The sequence below is a fragment of the Narcine bancroftii genome, chromosome 5, assembly GCF_036971445.1.
Source record: "Narcine bancroftii isolate sNarBan1 chromosome 5, sNarBan1.hap1, whole genome shotgun sequence".
Taxonomy (NCBI): domain Eukaryota; kingdom Metazoa; phylum Chordata; class Chondrichthyes; order Torpediniformes; family Narcinidae; genus Narcine; species Narcine bancroftii.
The window spans coordinates 164,959,505-164,981,373 of NC_091473.1; the positions used below are offsets into that span (position 1 = coordinate 164,959,505).

A 21,869-nucleotide genomic window follows, 5' to 3' on the forward strand; every position below is an offset into this window, starting at 1 on the left:
CAGGTCAATGACTTCCGCCAATTAGCTTTGAATTGCTGTCGCTTAATCTGGAGCATCCATTTTCTACTTCGTTGACACAGTCACACAAGTTGTTCAATTCGATTTCCAAAGATGATAAATGTTCACTGTTAATCTTTGGTCGTGGTCAAGTTTAGTCTCAATCTGACTTAAGATATCTTTAAAATCATCGGCTAATGACTGTCTGTGTTGATTCAGTAGCTCAGAAATAGCCTCCATAGTCAGATTAGTTGGCGCTTTCTTTACTGATTTACCACGTCTTGTGGTCATTTTAATACGTATAGGTGAAAGAAAGGAAAAGAGTATAAAACTCTTTATAAATTAAAGTGGAAAAAGTGTAAAGTATACAGGAGTATCTGATTGCTGCTGATACACCATGCTGCAGCCAACTGGAAGTCATTTTTTTCCCCAACACTTAATAAGTGACATGCAATACATTCCAGTGCAGTGTCCTTTGGAAGTCTAGGACTCTTTTTTTCTCTTTGTTGTTTTTTTTTGCAATAAAGCAAGTTTTGATGGCCAGAATGGGAGCAGAGAAAAGATGAGCAGCTGTTTCTCAAGCCGACATTGGGCATCTGAACGGTGATATGGGGACTAGAAACAGTTAAAAGTGATGTGACTGGAAGCTTAGCGTAGCCAAACAGAGGACACCCAATCTTCAGCTGTTTTCCCTTTCTTTCTTCACAGATTAAGTTGCCTTCTCAATTTTTTAAAGTTCCATTTCAGTTTGCCACAGTGTTTTATGTTTGGCGGCATATTTGAATCTATGAAGTATTACCTTCATGAGTAGAAAGGGATGGGGCAAAATGTCATGAATTGGCGACCAATCTCATTGTTGAATGTGGCTTACAAGATTCTGTCCAAGTCACTGCCAATCGAGTGAAGTCTGCTCTGAGTCCAGTGGTTCACCTGTAGCCAACCTATGCCCATACCTGGCAGAAAAATAACTTGAGAACCTAGCTCATCAAGGTTGTCATTGCCTACTTGCAAGACTGCAGGTGCACACTTGTCTAATCAGCTTGGACCAGGAGAAGCCCTTGTACAGAAACACACAGACATATTCAAAAAATGGTGAAAAACACAAGTTCCTTATCAAATCTGAAGCCAACAAGGCTATTAACAATTCTCTCTGTTTTCTTCGTGTATTTTATTTCACATTTTGCTGAATCCATTTGGAAGGACGATGGCATAAAAGGGGTGACAATGCCAGGTACTTGTATAAAGCCTTTCTCTTTTTTTTAAATTTTTTTATTTTTCACACCATAAATCACATTAGCCATGATATACACTTTTTCTTTTTCACACATATACAGTGACTTTTTCTCCCCCCCCCCCCTCCTCCCAGGCCACCCCCCCACCCCCCCCTCATCCATTTTAGGTATACAATCTAGGTTGCATTAAACCAGTCAGACAATGTTGTCATTCAACAAAAATACACCAGAAATTCTACTGAGTCCATTCTTTTCTTTCTCAATGTGAATGACAATACTGCCTTTTGTTTCGATCCATGGTCAGTTTGCAGATTGACCCGCATGAGCCATCTTTATGAACAGGTATCAGGCCAGAACCAATTACAGAAAAAATGAAGCAGTGTTCTTTGGCTGCTGACTCATCCAATCCTCTATTCCCTTAAATCAGGTTCAACTAGCTGAGCATGCTTAGAATCTGGTTCAGAGAAGTCCGGGTATGTGGTAAGATTTGGCTGCAGCAGATAGTTATGGTGAAATGGAAGTAGAGAGGAGTTGAACTCCAAATATGTAAGTCAGTATGGTCATAATTCAATCTGTGTGTTGACTGTAAATGTTTAATGGATAATCATTAGTCTCCATTCTTGCATTAACTTTACAGATAAGTAATTTATTTTTAACAGATCTTTTCATTTCCTTACCAAATGTTTGTATTCATACTAATTAATTTTTTTATATTTGTCTATTTCACTTGATTATATTAATGTTTTTTAACTGTACACATTTTTTACTATATTTGTGAATTTTGTGTCAACTTCAGACTTTCATAATATACCCCATATATTTTTTTATTAATCGACAAAAAACAGAATTGTGGCTAAATATTACGCAAGGGATCATCACTTGCCATTTTTCCAAAAAATAACTTTTGCTTCCTGTCTTAAAAACACAAAAATGCTGGAGGAACTCAGCAGGTCTCATAGCATCCATAGGAAGTAAAGATATACAACTGCCATTCCGACTGCTTCTTCACGGTACTTCGATAAAGATACCATCAGACCTTGAAGAAGTGCTCAGGCCCTCCTGTGGATGGTGCGAGACCCGCTGAGATCCTCCAGCATTTCTGTGTTTTTACTGCAATCACAGTGTCTGTAGACTTTCATGTTTCACTCCTTTTTCCTTTTTCTGTCAATTTCATAATCACTTTTCCACTTGCCCCTTCAATCCTATGAAGTTCCATTTTATTAACAAACCCTTTTATGTGATTTGCTTGTTTGAATTTCATCTCAAAAGTTCTTTAATATGATTTTTCAAAGTTTTTTGATTCTCATCTGAACTGCTGGGTCTATGTGGTTTATAACAGCATCTTGTGCATTGTTCCTGTTGTAAAAAGTGTCAAGTTATATTTAGCAATTAGTTTATAATAATTCTTGTTACATTTATATCCCTCTCCTTTAATCTCTGCTATTGAATATTTCCAAACCTGAAAGTACTCCTTTGAGGTTTTTGACAATATCAATCTGAAACTGCCTGCTACTTGTTATGCAAGGCATCTCCAGTTATTGGATTTTCTGTTAATTCCTATAAAGAAGCATTTGGTCTCTGCTTGTTGCTTTCCCAAAACCATGAGACTGAGGTGAACTGTTTATCATTTAAATATTCAGGTTAAGAACCTGTAATTCACCACATTGTGGTACAATATCTGAGATTTTTTTTCTTTATTATGAAACCTGTAGTTCGCATTAAAGTGCATAGGAATATTGAAGGATGAAATAGAGGCAAAGCAATTCAATTGAAATCAAATTTCCTTTTCCTTGTAGTGGAGCAACATTTGCATTGATATAGTGTCGTTTACCAATGCAGCATTCAAAGGTGCAGGTTTTCAGTCACTAGACAGGATTGTTGTCTCAGCCAATTGTAAACTAAGGAAGATATTCACAATGAAACTCCAGCCGCAAGATACCACTTTTGAGGATGGTATGTATTTGTGAAAGTGTGCAATGATAAATAAGTTTAATATCTTAAAAATATTCATTGATTAGTATTAAATGAGTAACTGCACATTACAGAAACTAATCTCATAATTTGCCAGTGTCTCTAACTTTCACAACAGTGATTTAAGAAAATAATCAGAATTTATTGTAATAAACATGTCACAAAATTTGTTGTTTTGTGTCTGCATCTCAGTGCAAATATTTCTATAAACCACATTTCAAAATTCAGAATATAGTTCAAGGAAAAGGAAAGCATAAAGTCGGGTAGTGGCAGTGCTTCATTGTTCATTCAGGAATCTGAGGGCAGAGGGGAAGAAGCTGTCCTTGTGCCACTGAGTGCTCACCTTCAGGCTCCTGTACCCTTTTCCCAATCGTGGCAGAGTGAAGAGAGCATAGCCTGGGGTGGTGGGGGTCTTTGAGGATAAAGGCTACTTACTTAAGACACCGCCTCTTATAGATGTCCTCGATGAAGTGAAAACTCTTTCCCCAGATGTCACAGGACAACCCTCTGGAGTTTTTTTTACTGTCCTGAATGTTGGCATCTTCAATCCAGACAGTGGTGCAACCAGCCAGAATGCTTTCCACAGTACACCTGTAGAAGTTTTTGAGAGTCTTTGGTAACATAACAAATCTCCTCAAACTTCTCACAAAGTCTAGTTGTTGGAAAACTTGCCTTGTGATTGCATCAACATGGAGGCTTCGGAACAGATCCTCAGATGCTGACACCAAAATAAAATCATTAAGTTTAAAGTTTACATTAAACTCCCTTGACAACTGTTTCTATGACTAGAGTTATTCATTTACAAGTACATCATTGAATATTCCAACTTCTGTATATAGCTGACTAAATTTTAACACATTACTGGAATATTTTCTGGATTTGGTCTTGTATTTTAAGAGTGACTTACTTCTCCCTAGATATGCACTCTATAGAGTGTTCCTCTGATGGACCCACCGACATGATTCCAAAAAGCTGTCAACTGGGCATTGATGTTGATCAGGTTACACAGCTTCTGAATGCAGTAAAACTTAGAAAAGGAAAACTAAGGATTGGAAGCCAACAGCACTCTTCAGCAGACTTGGGTATGATTGAAAGATTTGTTCTGATAAATTTTTTACTGTCATTTGTTGTTTTTCAAAAGTCAGTTTAAATTGACATAAAACAATTTGTCTACGCCAACGACTAATTGTATAGTTTATAATCCATATATTGCAGTATATTGTGGAATCGTATCACTCCATATCAAAACTAAAGGCACTTTACAAATAAATATTAGAGGCTATTAAGATAGTTGAACCCAGGTGATTGGATGGGAAGGGTAGTGAAAAATAGAATGAACAGATAGTAAAATGATTAGGATTGTGGATGTCTCTGAGGGGCAAGACGTTTGTATTAGGATGGAAATAGGGAATGGGTGAGAGGAGAAGAAGAACAGGAAACAGACGAGGGACAGAGATGGCACAAGGCTGTTGCAGCTCCAGCGACCGAGGTTCAAATCTGCCACTGTCTGCAAGAAGTTTGTATTCTCTCCCTGTGACTCGTTTATTTCTTCTGGTGGTTTCTGTTTCCTCGCATGTTCTAAAGATATATGGGTTAGGTTACTGGTCATTTGAGTGTAATTGGGTGGTGCGGGCTCCAGTGGCGGATTAACCATTAGGCTGAGTAGGCTTAAGCCTTGGGGCCTGGAAGGTAGGGGTGCCCGACAGGTGTGTTTGGAGACCCTGAATTTTATTTTACATAATGTCACTTTATTCTATTCAACGAAGGGTGGGATAAGAGTGGGGGGGGGGGGGGGGGGGAGGTCAAGATCACCCTGGGTGGTAGTTAATCCACCACTGGCGGGCTTGTAGGATGATTCCGAATACTGGTTGGAAAGTTTTCAGTACCCAAGGCCTGCTCTTCTTTCTTTTTTTTTCCAATTTTTTTATTACCTTTTATAATAAAAACAGTACAAGGAAGAAAAAGGAATGAAACTGAAAATACAAACACAATAAAACATCATAGAGTATAAAATCATTCCCCCCCCCACCTAACCTACTCTATTTAAAAAAAAAACTAAACAAAAAAAAACTGTGCATCTTATCCTGAGGGTAACATACATTTTGTAGCTTTTGATTCATACCATGAATCAAAAAACAAAGGTAAGACTATATCTCATCTGGAAGAGTGAATATGTCTAATCACATTAAAAACATTTACATCAGATGAAAATGAGACATAAAAGGTCGCCATGTATCTTCAAATTTCATTGATGAATCAAAAACATGATATCCAATATGAGAGAAACATTGAAACACTGTTTGAGGTCTAGAGTCTTTCAATTTCAATAAGATGGCTCTTCTAGCCAACAGTGTCAAGAAGGCCACAACCCAATGCGCAGGTACAGAAAAATTCCCTATATCTGGTTTAATAACCCCAAAAAGAGTAGTTATTGGATTGCATCATAGCTCTACCTGAAATGCAGTTGAAAAGATATAAAAATTTCTTTCCAATAGATTTCTAAAGCTGTACAAGTCCAAAATATATGTATCAATGTAGCAATATTAGATTTGCATCTGTCACAAGTAGAGTTAATATTAGAAAAGATGTAAGCCAGCTTATCTTTGGGCATGTGAACACAATGCACCACTTTGAATTGGATTAATGAATGTCAGGCATATATTCACCAGGTTAAGAATATTGTCCCATAGATTCTCCGATAAGGGTCTTGCAAGTTCCAATTTCAAAACCTTTTTAATCTTATCATGAAGTACTGGACGTAATTTCAATAATCTTTCATATATAATTACAATTAATCCTTTCTGAGAAGGATTCAATTGAAAAACATTATCAACTATATTTGGTAGATATACAAATGGAAAGTCCTGTAATATAGTATTTAAGGAATTTATAATCTGCAAATATCTAAAAAAAAGAATATTTGATAAGTCATATTTACTTGCCAGGCGTTCAAAATGTATTACATGGCCTTCCTTAAATAAATTTGCAAAAGAAATACAGTACAACTCCAATTATCTGAAATTGGATTTTCCAAAATCATCATTTATCCAAAATATTTTTGGAGCCAAACTAACCGTGGATCTCAGGCGCCGGGTGGCAGCTCAAGCAGGGCCTTGGTGGGGAGGTGTCAGCATGAGTGATTGGCAGTGGTCAGCATTTTTTTTTGGTGGGAATGAAACATTATTTTAAGACCTAAAAACCCTTCCTTTGTTGTTTAAACATTGTTGCAAGTGATTTGCTGTTGCTACTGGGCTGTTTTTTTAAAAATGACAAGTTGTCCAAAAAAATGTTTATCCGACATAGCCCTGGTCCCGACCATTTTGAATAATCGGAGTTGTATTGTAATACCTTTGATTTTCCATAAAGAGAAGCATTGATCAATTATTGATGGTCAAGAAAAATAATTCTGAGAGATAGCACTAGATAAAACAAAGGTTTTTTTTAAATTAAAAAATTTCCTAAATTAGAACCAGATTCACAATACAGGTACACGATCCTTTATCCGGAACCCTTGGGGGACAGTGTGTTCTGAAGTTTGGATTTTTCCGGATTTCGGAAAGCCCACATGAATTGTGCTGCCATATTCACCTCCACCCCCTTCCAGTCTTCTGGCCGCCTGCCCCAAGCGCCAGCTATCTGCCCCAAGCGCCAACCGCCTGGCTGCCTCTCTCCCTACTGACTGGATTTTGGAGCTTTCAGGATTTTAGATGTCTGGATAAAGGATTGTGTGCCTGTATATGTTTGAAAATTGGATTAGATATGTCCTTATTAATCTTGGAGAAACTGAATGGAAGAGAGGTAGCCAATAAATCTATACTGTTGTATAGATTTTTATTCTAAATCTGTCAATCATGGACAATCCAATTTGTCAGAATAAAAAAAATCCAGAAAGTTAGGTAAGTTAGTTGGCCTTTCCATCAGCACCTTCATAAATACCTGGCTCCCAGAAGTCAGTTGACACCAGGTCACACCCCAACGTAAGGTCTTTGGCCATTAAGCTCCATGCTGGTCCATTGCTGTGGTCTCACTTCGTTTAGGGTCCTCTCCCAGACTGCTGCTTGCAATTCTCCTACTGGTGCCATTGATCTTTTGCTTTCCAGGAGCCTGTAATTTTGAAGGTCTAGGCTGCCTTGGATGACAGATTCCTTGAATCTTTGATGTAAAAATAGATGGCCACCAGACCCATTCAACAGGCAGTTTAAACCTGCACAGGACCATTGGGATAACCAGGAAGCTGGAAGTCTGTGTCACCATTCCAATGTTCCTCCTAATTCTGCAGCAGCATTGTTAAGGAGAGGCAGCAGAAAAGTGCAAATAGGGAAAAGAAGTTAGAATAGGGCTGGTAAGTAAGAGGAAAAGATGGGGAATAAATGAGAGAGGAGAGAGAAATGAAACCCACAGCAGAAACCATTTTTACATCAATGAATACTGAAGGAGAAATTACTCCTGACAACTGAGATAGATACTGGAATTCCAACTTATTGCTCTGCCAATCTGCCCTGATTTTCACTGTTGCTGCATGATGAGACCATCTACAGTCTGCAAATAAACTCAAGTAATCTGTCACATTTTGGATTTCACATACATGATATGAGGGTGACATAAAAGAGAACATTTTTACTTTATTATTAACGATAAGTGCCTTATAAATCACGTTACATCAGCAAAACACTTGCTTTTGCAACTATAAAGGCCTATTTGCAATTATGAAAACCTGATTAAGGGAAAGTAATGAACTCCATACCCCATGAAGATTTCAATGTACAATGTAAGGATTTCATCACTGGTTTAAAAATGCCATAGAAGATCATTTTTGAGTGATAGGCAATATCTTATGTACCAAGGTTAAACTGATTTGACTGTCATTACCGGCATCTGAAAATATTTTTGGATTAGATAACACTAGCATTAAGAAAATGATGAATAAGATGTACTGATCTACAAAATATGATAATAAATGCTCCAATATAATTTTTCTACTGATCTTGAGGGATTCATTAAGATGAAATTCAGCTGTTTTTAGTGTGTTGAAGGTCATCAACTTGTTAATACATATGCCGGGTTATCTTATTCAATGTCTTCATAATTTAAAGGTCTATTACCTTTTTAGGTAAACGGGCTTCCATTATTGCTTGCTTAACTAAATCATATCCTTGTCAGTTGTATGTTGGCTCCAGTGCTTTGCATTCTGCCATCCAAATCATAATCTTTCAACAAAATTAACATTCCTGATGATTTTACATTCTATAAACAATATATACATTTTGCAGCAAAATATTTAACGTTTCATTTTATTCAATTTGATTATACAGGGTTTTATCTGACAATTTACACCAGCACATCTTGATGCAAATCATTAGAAAGGAGGAAAGTGGGGGGAAGGGGGACAGGCAGGCAGTGCAAGATACCCCTGTGGCCATTCCCATCTGCAACATGTTTACCCCCTTTGGATGCTGTTGGGGAGATGTTGTATTTGGGCCAGGCAGCAGCGCCAGACTAATAGCATTGTGGTCCGCTCTGAGCCTCAGAAAGGAAGGGCGATAGTCATAAAAAGGGGAATAGACAGGAGATTCTGTATCCACAAAAGAAATTCTAGGATAGTGTGTTGCCTCCCGGGTGCGTGAATCTAGGATATCATTGAGCGGGAGCAAAATATTCTGAAGGGTTAGGATCATAGTACACATTTGCAGGAGTGAGGTAGAGGCTGAAAAGCAGGACCTCTCAGGTGGTAATCTCTGAATTACTCCTGGTGTCATGTGCTGGGGAAGGTCAGAATAGGAAGATAATGTAGACAAATCGGTTACTGAAGAGATGGTGCAGAGGGCAGGGTTTATAGTTCTTGGATCATTGGAACCTTTTCTGGGGAATGGATGACCTGTATAAGTGTCTGAAATAGAGGGTATCCAATATCCTGGCGAGGAGATTTGCTAATGCTGTTCAGCAAGGGGGGTTGGGGTGTGTGGTTTGAACAAGATTCACAGGGGGGTGGGTCCCAAAGTTAAGAGGCAGATGGCACACAGCTGATAGAGTTTGTGTGGAAGGCAGGCAGATATGGCAAAATTATAGCCATGGGGAAGAGTTGCAATGTAACAGGGACACAGAGTCAAATGTAACAAATAAGGGACTCAAGGATTTGTATTTAAATGAACACAGCATAAGGAACAAAGTGGAAGACCTTGTAGTACAATTATAGATTAGCAACTATGATGTTGTCACCATCGTGGAGTCATGGCTAAAGGATGGATGTAATTGGGAGCTGAATATCCAATGTTAAGCAGTTTATCGAAAAAATAGGCAGGAAAGCAGAGGGTGTGGTGTGGCTCTGTTGGTAAGGAACAACATTACATCATTAGAAAGAGGTGACAAACAATCAGATGATAGAGAATCATTGTGGGTTGAGTTAAGAAAAGGCAACAATTAAAAGACACTGTTGGTTGTTATATACAGACCTCCATGCAGTAGCTGGGATGTGGACAATAAATTGCAACAACAGATATAAAAGAGGTTTTAGAAGGGAAATGTCATGGTTATCTTGGGGAATCTTGATATTCATGTAGATTTGGAAAAACAGGTTGGGACTGGATCTCGATAGATTTGGTCGAAAGCCTAGGAGATGTTTTTTTTAGAGCAGTGTGTTGATGAGCTCTCAAGGGGATCAGCTGTACTCGATTGGTTATGTATTGCACCAGCAGTGATTAGAGAGCTTAGAGTAAAGGAAGCATTTGAGAGCAGTCATCACAGTATGATTGAGTTCAATTTGAGATGTAACAAAGAGAAACTAAAGTCAGATGTGTTGGTATTTCAGTGGAGTAAAGGGAATTACAGTGGCATGAGAGAGGAACTGGTCAAAGTAGATTGGAAGGAAGCACTTGTAGGGAAGACGGCACAGCAGCAACAGATGAATTTTCTGCAAGAAATGGGGAAGGTGCAGGATAAATAAGAGAAATTATTCAAATAAAATGACACAAATGTGCTGACAAAGAAAGTCAAAGCCAATGTGAAAGCAAAACAAGGAAGCAAAACTTAGTGGGAAGATAGAGGATTGGGGTTTGAAAAACTTACTGAAGGTACCGTAACTAAAAACCTGTATGTGGAAAAGATGATGTAGGCTAACAAATAATATTGAAGAGCATACAGAAAGCTTCCTCGAGTATATAAAAAATAGAGAGGTGAGAGTTGATAAAGGACCACTAGAAATTTATCCTGGAGAACGAATAATGGGAGATAAGGAGATGGTAGAGAAACTAAATGAGTATTTTGCATTAGTCTTCATTGTGGAAGATACATACCAGATGTAGAAGGTTATCAAGGAAGGGAAGTGAGTGCAGTTGCTACTTCAAGGGAGAAGGTGCTCAGAAAGCTGATGGTCTATAAGGTGAAAAACTCTCGGGTCTTGAAGTAAGTAGTGGTAGAGATTGTGGAAACATTAGTAATAATCTTTTAGGAATCAAGATTCTGGCACAGTGCTAGAGAACTGGAAAATCACCCCACTAGGGGGAGAGGAAGCAGCAGTGGAAAGGAAATTTGTAGACTGGTTAGCCTGACATCAGTGGGTGGGAAGATGTTGGAGTTAATTGTAAAGGATGAGTTTATGGAGTACTTGGAGTCACATTGCAGGATAGATCAAAGCCAGCATGGTTTCCTGAAGGGAAAATCATGCCTGACAAACCTATTGGAATTCTTTGAAGAGATGATAACCAGGCTGGATAAGGGATATCCAGTGGATATTGTAAATTTGGATTTTCAGAAGGCATTTGACAAGATGCCACAGCTTACACTACTTAACAAGATAAGAGCCAATGCTAGCCAATGCTAGCATTGGAGAGCATTGGCTGATTATCAATAGGCACATAGTGGAATACACTATCTATGCTAGTTGGAGTTTACTTAACTAGTGACCTATTGTGGACACTCAACATCACATCACTTGTCAGGAAGGAGCAACAGCGACTGGACTTCCTGAGAAGACTGAAGCAGGCAAGGCTGTCGGCCATCATTATGTCGACCTTCTCTCTATCGAGAGCATCCTGGCCAGCTAATTACAGTGTGGTATGGTTGCTACTGAGAAATGGATCAGAGGTCAAACCACAGTGCGATAAGAGTGGCAGAGAGTATCACTGAAGTCTCCCCACAATTGACGTTATCTACTAAGATTGTTGTCTGAAGAAAGCGCACAAATCATTGTGGATCTCTTCCACTCTGCACACAGCATCTTTCAGCTGCTTCCGTCAGCGAAGAGATCCAGGAGGATCAGAGCCAGCACCACCAGGCTGAGGAACAGCTTCTTCCCACGGGCAGTGAGAATGCTGGGCAACCAAAGGAACTGCTCACACTAACAATTCGAGACTGTCGTATTCATGAAACTACATTTATTTATTTGTATGGATGAAATACTTCTGCATATGTATTGTTTGTATTTGTGTGGTGTTGGGTGTATGTCTGTGTGTTTTTGCACTGAGGACTGGAGAATGCTGTTGCGTTGGGTTGCTCTTATCCAATCGGATTACAATAAACTTGACAAGGATCATATTCTGATTGACTGCCAGTTGCTAGTGGTGTTCCAGATGGGTCGATGTTGTAGCTGCTTCTTTTTACATTGCATATTGATCATTTGGATTATGGAATGAATGACTTTGTGATCAAATTTGTAGGTGTTGTGAAGGTAGGTGAAGCAGGTAGTGTGAGGAAATACGGAAGCTGCAGAAAGACAGATTAGGAGAATGGGCAGAGAAGTGCCACATTTAATAACAATGAGAGAAAATGTACGGTCATGCACTTTGGTAGAAAAAAAATAAACAATCAGACTTTTTTTCAACGCAGAGAAAATTGAAAATGCTCAAATGCCATGATAGCATGAAGGTAGACACGGGTTGAGAAGGTGGTGAAGAAAGCAAATGCAATGTTGCCATTCATTTCAAGATGAATAGAACATAAGAGCAGGGATGTGATGTTGAGGCACTTTTGAGACCTCACTTGTATTGTGAGCAGTTTTGGACTCCTCATTTAAGAAAGATGTGGTGACATTGGTTCTCCAAGATGATTCCGAGAATGAAATGACAAGCATATGAGGAGCGCAGAACAGCTCTTGGCCTGAATTTGTTGGAATTTAGGAGAATGAGCGGGCATCTCATTGAAACATTTGGAATGTTGAAAGGCATGCACAGTCAATGTTGAAAGGTCGTCTCACATGGAGTATGCCAGACAACAGGGCACAACTTTGAGATTAAACAGCATCCACTTTGAACAGATGTGTAGAAATTTCTTCAGTCAAAGGGTGGTAAACCTGTTTAATTTGTTGCCGCAGGCGGTTGCGGAGGCTAGCTCATTGGGTGTATATAAGGCAGAGATGGATGGGTTCTTGATGAGCCAGGGAGGGTATCAAAGGTGATGGGGAAAAGGTCAGGCAGTGGGGCTGAGTTGGAAAATAGATCAGTTCAGGATTGAATGGTGGGGCAGACTTGATGGGCTGCATAGCCTATTTCTGCTCCCTATATCTTATGGTCTTGTATCTATTACTTATTAAATTTTACTTTCTTTTATATCATCATGAATCTATCTCTGCGATCAATAATTTTTAGATACTTGAAAAATCTCTTACTGAAGAAGAGAATGGGCACAGACTAGGAGATTGCTTTGTTGAACACCTTGGCTCTGTTTGCCGCAATAGTGTGGCTCTCTCAGTGGATGCCTATTTCAATTCCTATCCCATTCCTTTGCTGACATGTCTGTCCATGGTCTTGTGCAGGGCCAAACTAGACCACCTGCAAATTGGAGGAATAACACCCGACTGGGCACCCTCCAACCGAATGGCATTAATATCAGCTTCTCTGGCTTTTGTTAAATCCCCTCCCTGTCCTCCCAATTCTCCCCCCTTTGCCTTCCCTCAGCTCTGTCACTCTTCCTTTTCTCTGTCTCTTTTCGCACAGACATAACCAATTCTCAGTCCCCCCCTCCCCCTTACCATATCGAATTAACACCTTGTGTTGGTCTGAACTCCTCCCCCAGCCTGCACTGTCTGTATTGAGATTTCCTGTTTTTGGCTCATTCTGCCTATTCCTTGAACAAGGGCTCAGGCCCAAAACATCAGCAAGATGTCTTTGTCTCCTATGGATGCTGAAAGACTGACTGAGTTCCTCCAGCATTTCAAGGCGTTGTTACTACAATCCGAGCATCTGCAGACTTTTGTGTTTCACAAGAGTTTTAAATATTCTGACATAAGGTCTTTGACCTGGGGCATTAACTCTGTTTCTCTTCATACAGATATGGACTGATGGCTGAATATTGCTAGCATCTTCTGTTTTTATGACAGGTTTCCAGCGTCAATTTTTAAAAAAAACATTTATTTACCATCTGCTTGTCTCGTCTACAAATGATTGTAAATGTTTTGATGACTGTTGTAGAAGAGGCATTACATAACTAATTAACTTATCTTTCATCTAGCTGGTAAGCTTCAGCTAAAGTCAGCAAATTTTTCTTGGATCGATAGACAAGCAATTCATTCATTGTATATAGGAATTAGGGTTGTTGCTTATTTCATCCAGTCCTTTCTCAGTGTAGCATTATATTATTCTAAGATATCTAAGTACAGTATAATTCCGATTATCTGAAATTGAATGCTCCGAAATTTTTAAAAAATTAAATTTTGGATAAATGAGGATATCCAAAACAAATCAGAAATCCTCTTTTATCCAAAAAATCTTTTGAGCCGAACTGATCAGGGACCTCGGGCTCCCAGCACGAATGGAGCCTCAGTGGGGAAGTATCAGTGATTGGCATGGCCAGGATTTTTTTTTTGGTGAGAATTAAACATTATTTTAATACCTAAAAAGCCTTACCTTGTTGTTTGTTGTTGTTTAAACACTGTTAAACATGATTTGCTTTTGCTACTGGGCTTTATGTTAAAAAAGACCTTTTATCCGAAAGAACCTTTTATCCGAAATAGGCCTGGTCCCAATCAATGCGGATAATTGAAGTTGTATTGTACGTTTCACCCCTTTTACTTGATGAACTGTTGAGGGAGCTTCTTTGACAGCTTCATCTTCAGATGCTCAGTTATTTCATTTGCATAAGGAATATTATTGGTTTGGCTAGAATTACTCTTTTCAGTTGCAGAATTATTTTCTGGATGTTTGTCCGAGTTCAGTTGCAGGGGCTGCTTTGCCAGTACATTGACACAGTTTTTCCCAAGTCCAACTGCGTTAATCATCTTTGACTATAAAGCCCTAACTCATTTTCAGGATAAAAATGATATTTGCAATGCACATACTTTAGGGTTTTCTGAAGCTCACAGAGTACAACAAATGCTCTCTTGGGTAGACAACGAGATCCTTGACTTCCTATCTAACAGACAGCAATTAGTGGAGATGGGTAACAACATCTTCAAAATCACACTCATCACCATTTCTCCTCAAGGATGTACTCAGACCCTTACTACACTCCCTCAATACCCACGACTATACAGCTAAATACCATTACAATTCCATCTTCAAAATTGCTGATGACGCAACAGAAGATTTCAGATTGGTCAGAGTCCAATCACAGAATGTGGCATCACATACAATCCTGAGATTATTTTTCCAGTGGGCAAGGCTGAATTACCACTTACTGCCAGTGCAAAAAAAATCTCCAAAGGGAAAAGTCCCACCTCTGCTAATCCAGGCAGCACAGTTCCCCATTTGAACACTTTACCATTTTATCTGCTCTTATCCTTGTCCATAGCTATGCAAAAGCTGTGGTTGCTATCATCAGGTTTATTACCCGGTATTAGACCCGGTATGGTCCCTTCTAGTTGGCTGTTCCACATACTGTCAGGAATCCTTGCACACACCTGACAAATTCTGCCCCATCTATCCCTCTTGCAATCAGAAGATGCCAGTCAACATTAGGGAAGATGAATTCACCCATGACAACAACCCTGTTATTTCTGCACACTTCCAAAATCTGCCTGCTTATCTGTTCTCTATACCCCAAAGACTATTTAATGGCGTATACACTACTCCCAGCACAGTGATTGTCCACTACCTATTTCTGACTTCCATCCACACCAACTCAGAAGACACACCCTCTGCATTGTCCTCTCTTTCTACAGCCGTGATACTATCCCTGCCCAGTAATGCTACTCTTCCCTTCCCCACCCTCCCCTCCCCAAATTTCTGACCTCCCATCCGGTTCCTTTTAAACCCTGGTACCTGGTACCTGGATCACCCAATCCCACCAGCCAAGTCTCTGAAATGGCCACAACTTCATAATTCCATGTATCGCTTCATGCTCTAAGTTAATCTCCTTTATTCCTAACCCTCCTGTCAAACCCTCTAACTGACTACATTTATATTTCCTCCCTGCTTATCCTTCCTCACAACTCACAACACATTGCATCTTCTGTCCTATTCTCTGCACTAACATTCTGGTTCCCACCCCCTTGCCAAACTTGTTTGAACTCTCTCCAATATCTCTTGCAAACCTGCCTCCCAGGATATTGGTCCCCCTCCAGTTCAGGTGCAGCCTGTTCTTTTTATACAAGTCACACCTTCCCCAGAAGAGAACCCAATGATCCACAAATCTAAACCCCTGCCCTTTGCACCAACTCTTAGGCCACATATTCATCTGCCACAACTTCCTATTCCTACCTTCATTGAAGTGTGAAAGCTGCAGCAATCCCGAGATTACCACCAATGAGATCTTTCTTCCTTCCTCACTCCCTATGTTCCCTCTTCAGGACCTCGTCCCTACTCCTAACTATGTCTTTGGTACCAACATGGACTATGACAGTTGGCTGCTCACTCTCCTGCTTGAGAAATTCGTGGACTCTATCAGAGATGTCCCTGATCCTGTCAACTGGGAGGCAACGTACCATCTGGAAGCCTCAATCTCATTCATAGAACCTCCTATCTCTTCTCTAACTAGTGAATCCCCAATCACTATCGCTTTCTTCCCCTCTGAGCAGAAGGGCCTGACTCTGTGTCAGAGACCTGACCACTCTGGCTTTTCGCTGATAGATCATTTCCCCCCCCCTCCCACCCCCACAACAGTATCCAAAATGGTATACTTATTGTTGAGAGGAATGGCCATGGGGTGCTCTGAATTGACTGCCTATTTCCCTTCCTTCTTATAACAGTCATCCAGTGATCTGCCTCCTGATTTTTGCAGGTGACTTTCTCCCTGAAACTCTTGTCTGTCACCCCCTCTGCCTAACAAATGATCCAGAGTTCATCCAGCTCCTTAACTCAGTCTGTCGAGAGCTGCAGCTGGATGCACCTCTTGCAAGTGTAGTCATCAAGGACATTTGTGCTGTGCCGGATTTCACACATCATTCCACTGCCCTAGTTGCTGTCTCCATTACCTATTCTTTGTTTTCTGCATGGTAGCAGAGTGAAGAGGGCATGTCCTAGGTTGGGGTGGGGGTCTTTGAGAATTGGGGTTGCTTTATTAAGACACCACCTCTTGTAGATGTCCTTGATGGAGTGATGTCGCAGGCCGAGTTAACACCCTCTGGAGTTTTTTCTTTTCCTGAGAGTTGGCACCTCAATACCAGACAGTGATGAAACCAGCCAGAATACTCTCTATGGTACACCTGTAGAAGTTTTCGAGAGTCTTTGGTGACATACTGAATCTCCTCAAGAACCTCACAAAGTATATCCACTGGTGAGCCTTCTTCGAGATTGCATTGATATGGAGGCTCCAGGTCAGATCCTTGGAGATGTTAACACCCAGGAATGTGCTATTAAGCTGACTGAATTAGGCGGTACTGATCTCAAGATGCACAACCAACTCCCTCCCCAAAGGAACTCAAAGGTCCAAATTGTTACCTTCATTTAAGGATTAAGGAAGAGATCTCTGGAGTTCAACACAGAAGTCAAGACAATTGTACCTCTATCACCTACAGTACATGGACCATTTCAGATCACATTCTGAAATGGCCATATGATTTCAAAAATAATTCTACTGCATCTTGCCTTCTCTGTAAATTTTAGTGGATGACATGCACATTATGTTAATTTTCATGTTAATACTTCAAGTAACAAATGAGTAGTGTTTAAGAGGCTTCTAGATGGACACAAATATTCTGGGATCGATGAATATGTATAATGTGGAAGCAGCAGAGCCTTAGTTTAGTTTAATTATCAAATTAAACAGTGTGCTGAAGAACCTGTTGTGCTATGTTCTATAAAACAGATTTTTACTGAAAAATTTCTGCAAACATTCGGTGCAACAAAAAGCTGAAGAAAATCTATATATAATTGATTTATAGCAATTTTAAGCTAAAATCTCGCTGATGAAGAATATTCTGTTATTAGTTCCACTTCTCAGAATAGTCTTCCAAAACCCTCTGGTCACTTCCAAATGCCAAAAGTAATATTCTGTATTCTTCCTAGATCTGCACCAATAAGACAATGGCATAAAATGTTGGTTTAGCACAGCCCAATATCATCTGATATTGGCTGAGATTACTGGAATTTCATAGGTTTGTTCATTGTAAAATACTTTGCATTTTACTCACTGAGAGCTTTGTTGCACTTGAACAAAATGTCTGTTCCATGTATTATCTTTTCCTTGGCTTGGCTTCGCGGACGAAGATTTATGGAGGGGGTAAAAGTCCACATCAGCTGCAGGCTCGTTTGTGGCTGACAAGTCCGATGCGGGACAGGCAGACACGGTTGCAGCGGCTGCAGGGGAAAATTGGTTGGTTGGGGTTGGGTGTTGGGTTTCTCCTCCTTTGCCTTTTGTCAGTGAGGTGGGCTCTGCGGTCTTCTTCAAAGGAGGTTGCTGCCCGCCAAACTGTGAGGCGCCAAGATGCACGGTTTGAGGCGATATCAGCCCACTGGCGGTGGTCAATGTGGCAGGCACCAAGAGATTTCTTTAGGCAGTCCTTGTACATTTTCTTTGGTGCACCTCTGTCACGGTGGCCAGTGGAGAGCTCGCCATATAACACGATCTTGGGAAGGCGATGGTCCTCCATTCTGGAGACGTGACCCACCCAGCGCAGCTGGATCTTCAGCAGCGTGGACTCGATGCTGTCGACCTCTGCCATCTCGAGTACTTCGACGTTAGGGATGAAAGCGCTCCAATGGATGTTGAGGATGGAGCGGAGACAACGCTGGTGGAAGCGTTCTAGGAGCCGTAGGTGATGCCGGTAGAGGACCCATGATTCGGAGCCGAACAGGAGTGTGGGTATGACAACAGCTCTGTATACGCTTATCTTTGTGAGGTTTTTCAGTTGGTTGTTTTTCCAGACTCTTTTGTGTAGTCTTCCAAAGGCACTATTTGCCTTGGCGAGTCTGTTGTCTATCTCATTGTCGATCCTTGCATCTGATGAAAGGGTGCAGCCGAGATAGGTAAACTGGTTGACCGTTTTGAGTTTTGTGTGCCCGATGGAGATGTGGGGGGGGCTGGTAGTCATGGTGGGGAGCTGGCTGATGGAGGACCTCAGTTTTCTTCAGGCTGACTTCCAGGCCAAACATTTTGGCAGTTTCCGCAAAGCAGGACGTCAAGCGCTGAAGAGCTGGCTCTGAATGGGCAACTAAAGCGGCATCATCTGCAAAGAGTAGTTCACGGACAAGTTTCTCTTGTGTCTTGGTGTGAGCGTGCAGGCGCCTCAGATTGAAGAGACTGCCATCCGTGCGGTACCGGATGTAAACAGCGTCTTCATTGTTTATATTATATTATATAATCACGCCAAATGACATGACTCCATCCCAGCTTTTATCTCATAATTTGTTCATTTTTGCTCTAACCTGTTCTGTGTACCTCATATCTATTTGATAACTCTTACACAATTGTGTATTTATTTTGCACCCTTCTTCTAGAAATTATTTTCAACTTGCACAGTAGATGTTACACTATGATAAAATTATATTTTAATAGTTGTGTAAACAATGGGCTATTTGCTTGATTTCCGGTGAATATTTCAGACTGATTAACTCACAAATTACTTGAAACTTTTTGTACATTATGCTTGACTCATGGAATTTTCTAAAAGCATATACCTTTAGCTATAGGCTTCTGTTTAATTCAAAATTAAGCCAATTGAACTGACATTCAAACAAAATAACAAATGATTGCTCAAGAGTTGTGCAGTTTATCTCCAAGCAAACAGACAGAATGTGTTAGGTTGAGTTAAATTTCTGTTACCACAACTATTGGCTAACACTTTGGCCACATGGATAATTGAAAGATCCTCAATTGTGGGAAGAAAAGGTCTATTTTTGCTGAAGTCAATTTAGCAGTTGAAATTCCATGTGACTGCATAAGTGCTGGTCTATCAGTCTACAGTGGACACCTTTTCCACTACTATATAATTTCTGTTCTTGAATTAGTAGATTTAACAGGTTTTTAAAAATAATATTCTTCAGTCTTGGGCCCTGAGAATTGGTGGCAAATAAACTTTTGAGAAGATGGCAGTGATTTACCTTTGTTAACCATTACATTAATTTGAGTTAGATAACTCCAATAATGTAATTATGTAAATACAACAATGTTGAAGGAATGGTAATATATTTCCAAGGTTAAAAGGATGAGTAATTTGGAGGGAAATCTGCAGTTAATGGTGTCCCATTGAGCCTGATATCTTTATCACTAATGGCAAAGCTTAAAGATTTTATAGGTGTTATCAGTGTATTGCATTTTCTCCTCGTATATCACTGACACTATCTTTGACAAATTAAAATTTAATGGCCACAGGTTCCAACAGATGTGTAACAGAACTGTTGTGATAATCATTTGCCCAGGCAATCTCCAAACAAAAATGATCAATGATAAGCTTTTGTTTTCTAGCCTTTGTTCAAATAATTGAAAGATGAGCAAAAAGTTTCAAGTGATTTAAAATTTAAAATTCTACAGTATTAAATGATATGAAACAAGGAGCACTGAAGACCCCAAAGAATAGAAATTAGATTGGGCAACACTCTTAAGCACAACATAATCAAAAATCACTTTTTACATAAAATAGACAACAGAATCAAATTAGCAATCATTTTCAGGTCACAATCATACAAATTGAAAAATTGTTCAAACACTTCTATGTGTAATCCACGTTAATGCACCTAACATGTCCTTGTGTCAAGTTTGTACCTAATAGCACAAAGCACACCTACACTGACAAGTTTCTCCTCAATGCTCTTTACCATCCATTCTCAACCATTTTTTGGCTATGACCCTCTTAGGATTCTGCTCAATGTTTGAGACCCCTTCCTTGTGAAGCAGTCAAGTATAGCTGATTTATTCTGTACTTCTATTCTACAGACTACACAACAAAATATATTTTATGAATTCAGTCTGCGGCCTTCAAATGTTCTGTGGCCCCCATTGAGAACGGCTGCTCTAGACAAGACAATCATGGAACTATCTCTTTGGTTTTCAAGCAAGTATTTTTTTTCCACCTTTGAGCTGTTCCTCTAATGGTTTTCTTGGTGATCACACTGTTTTGCGAAGAATTTGGGACAGATGTGCCAAGTTACCGAGGATGAGTGGTCCTCAGGGCAGAAGTGCTCAACTATGAAGACCCTATTTCTAGAATCTACTTGGATCTATCAGAAAAACAACGTATTTGTATGCTTTGATTTTCCAAGCCATTGTAGTTGAAAAGAAATTCAACTTCAATCTGTCAGAGCAAGTGTGACTCCATTTCCTGACGACTAGGCAGAGGTATTTCATATCTCTTCACTTGCTGCTTATCCCAGCAGTTGAGACCTTTAAGGTATATTGCTCAAGCAAAAATATTTTAAATCCACCTTTGACTTTGAGGCCCATTCATCCCTCTGTAGCCTGGCACCACTCCCAAATTCTTCCCAAGGTGGAATGTTGGCAACCATGTGATCACCGAGAACACCATTAAAAGGGAGCAGCTCAAAGTTGGGGAAAAATAACACTTGCTTGAAGAGCAAAGACATTTTCGGCACTTGGATTTGACAATATTGCTTTCCTAATAGTACACTCATCCTATAGGCATTGTGTTTTCATCAAAACTTTTCCAACTGTTTAGTTGTTGCATTGAGAAGAATTACATTGTAAATGTAATCTTTCCAGTAGCTCCACTCTTTTCCCTTGAGAAGATCAGCATTGCTTGTTTTTTTTTTCAACAGTACGTAGCATTTGTGCTGAAAACAGTTAACTCAAAAGTCGAGATAGTTGAGATCTTGAATGCTTTGGGCTGCTCTTCAATGTTGTGGTGGCAATTTGCTATTGCACCTAATGTGCCTGAGAGAAACAATCACCCTGATTTATTCAGGGATCTCGATCATTGTACAGCTATTTTTACGATATATCCATCATTTTAAACCATTTCAGCAACTCACTTTTAAGTTGCACAGTGAGGAAGAAATATACATACAGTGCCCTCCATAAAGTTTGGGTCAAAAACTAATTTGTTTTCCTTTATTTGCCCCTGTGCTTTACAGTTTTAAATTTGTAATCAAGCAATTCACATGTATTTAAAGTACTCATCCTAGATTTTATTAAAAGGTATTTGAAAACATTTTGCTTAGACCATGTAGAAATTACAACACTTTATATACATAGTCCCCTCATTTCATGGAACCATAATGTTTTGGTCATTTGGTCACTCACTGGTGTTTGTGAGTACTCAACTATGTTTAATTGCTTCATTGGTGCAGGTATAAAAGAGCTTGGCTTGCTTCTAAGCTTTTGATCACCTTTGGAGTCTGTAGTTCCCAT

The 21,869-nt window shown here is 39.7% G+C and overlaps 1 protein-coding gene across 12 annotated transcripts in view; it reads left to right on the forward strand.

Moving 5' to 3' along the window:
• The window catches only part of cfap20dc (CFAP20 domain containing), a 345,044-nt gene that overhangs the window by 154,350 nt on the left and 168,825 nt on the right, over positions 1–21,869 (forward strand). For all 12 annotated transcript variants that reach the window (XR_011357997.1, XR_011357998.1, XM_069939547.1 and 9 more), the window contains 2 exons: positions 3,026–3,182; positions 4,118–4,282. Coding sequence is in view for 10 of the 12 variants with exons in the window: in XM_069939547.1 (XP_069795648.1) it covers positions 3,026–3,182; positions 4,118–4,282 (322 nt within the window). In the remaining 2 variants the exon portion in view is untranslated. The remainder of the gene's footprint in view (positions 1–3,025; positions 3,183–4,117; positions 4,283–21,869) is intronic.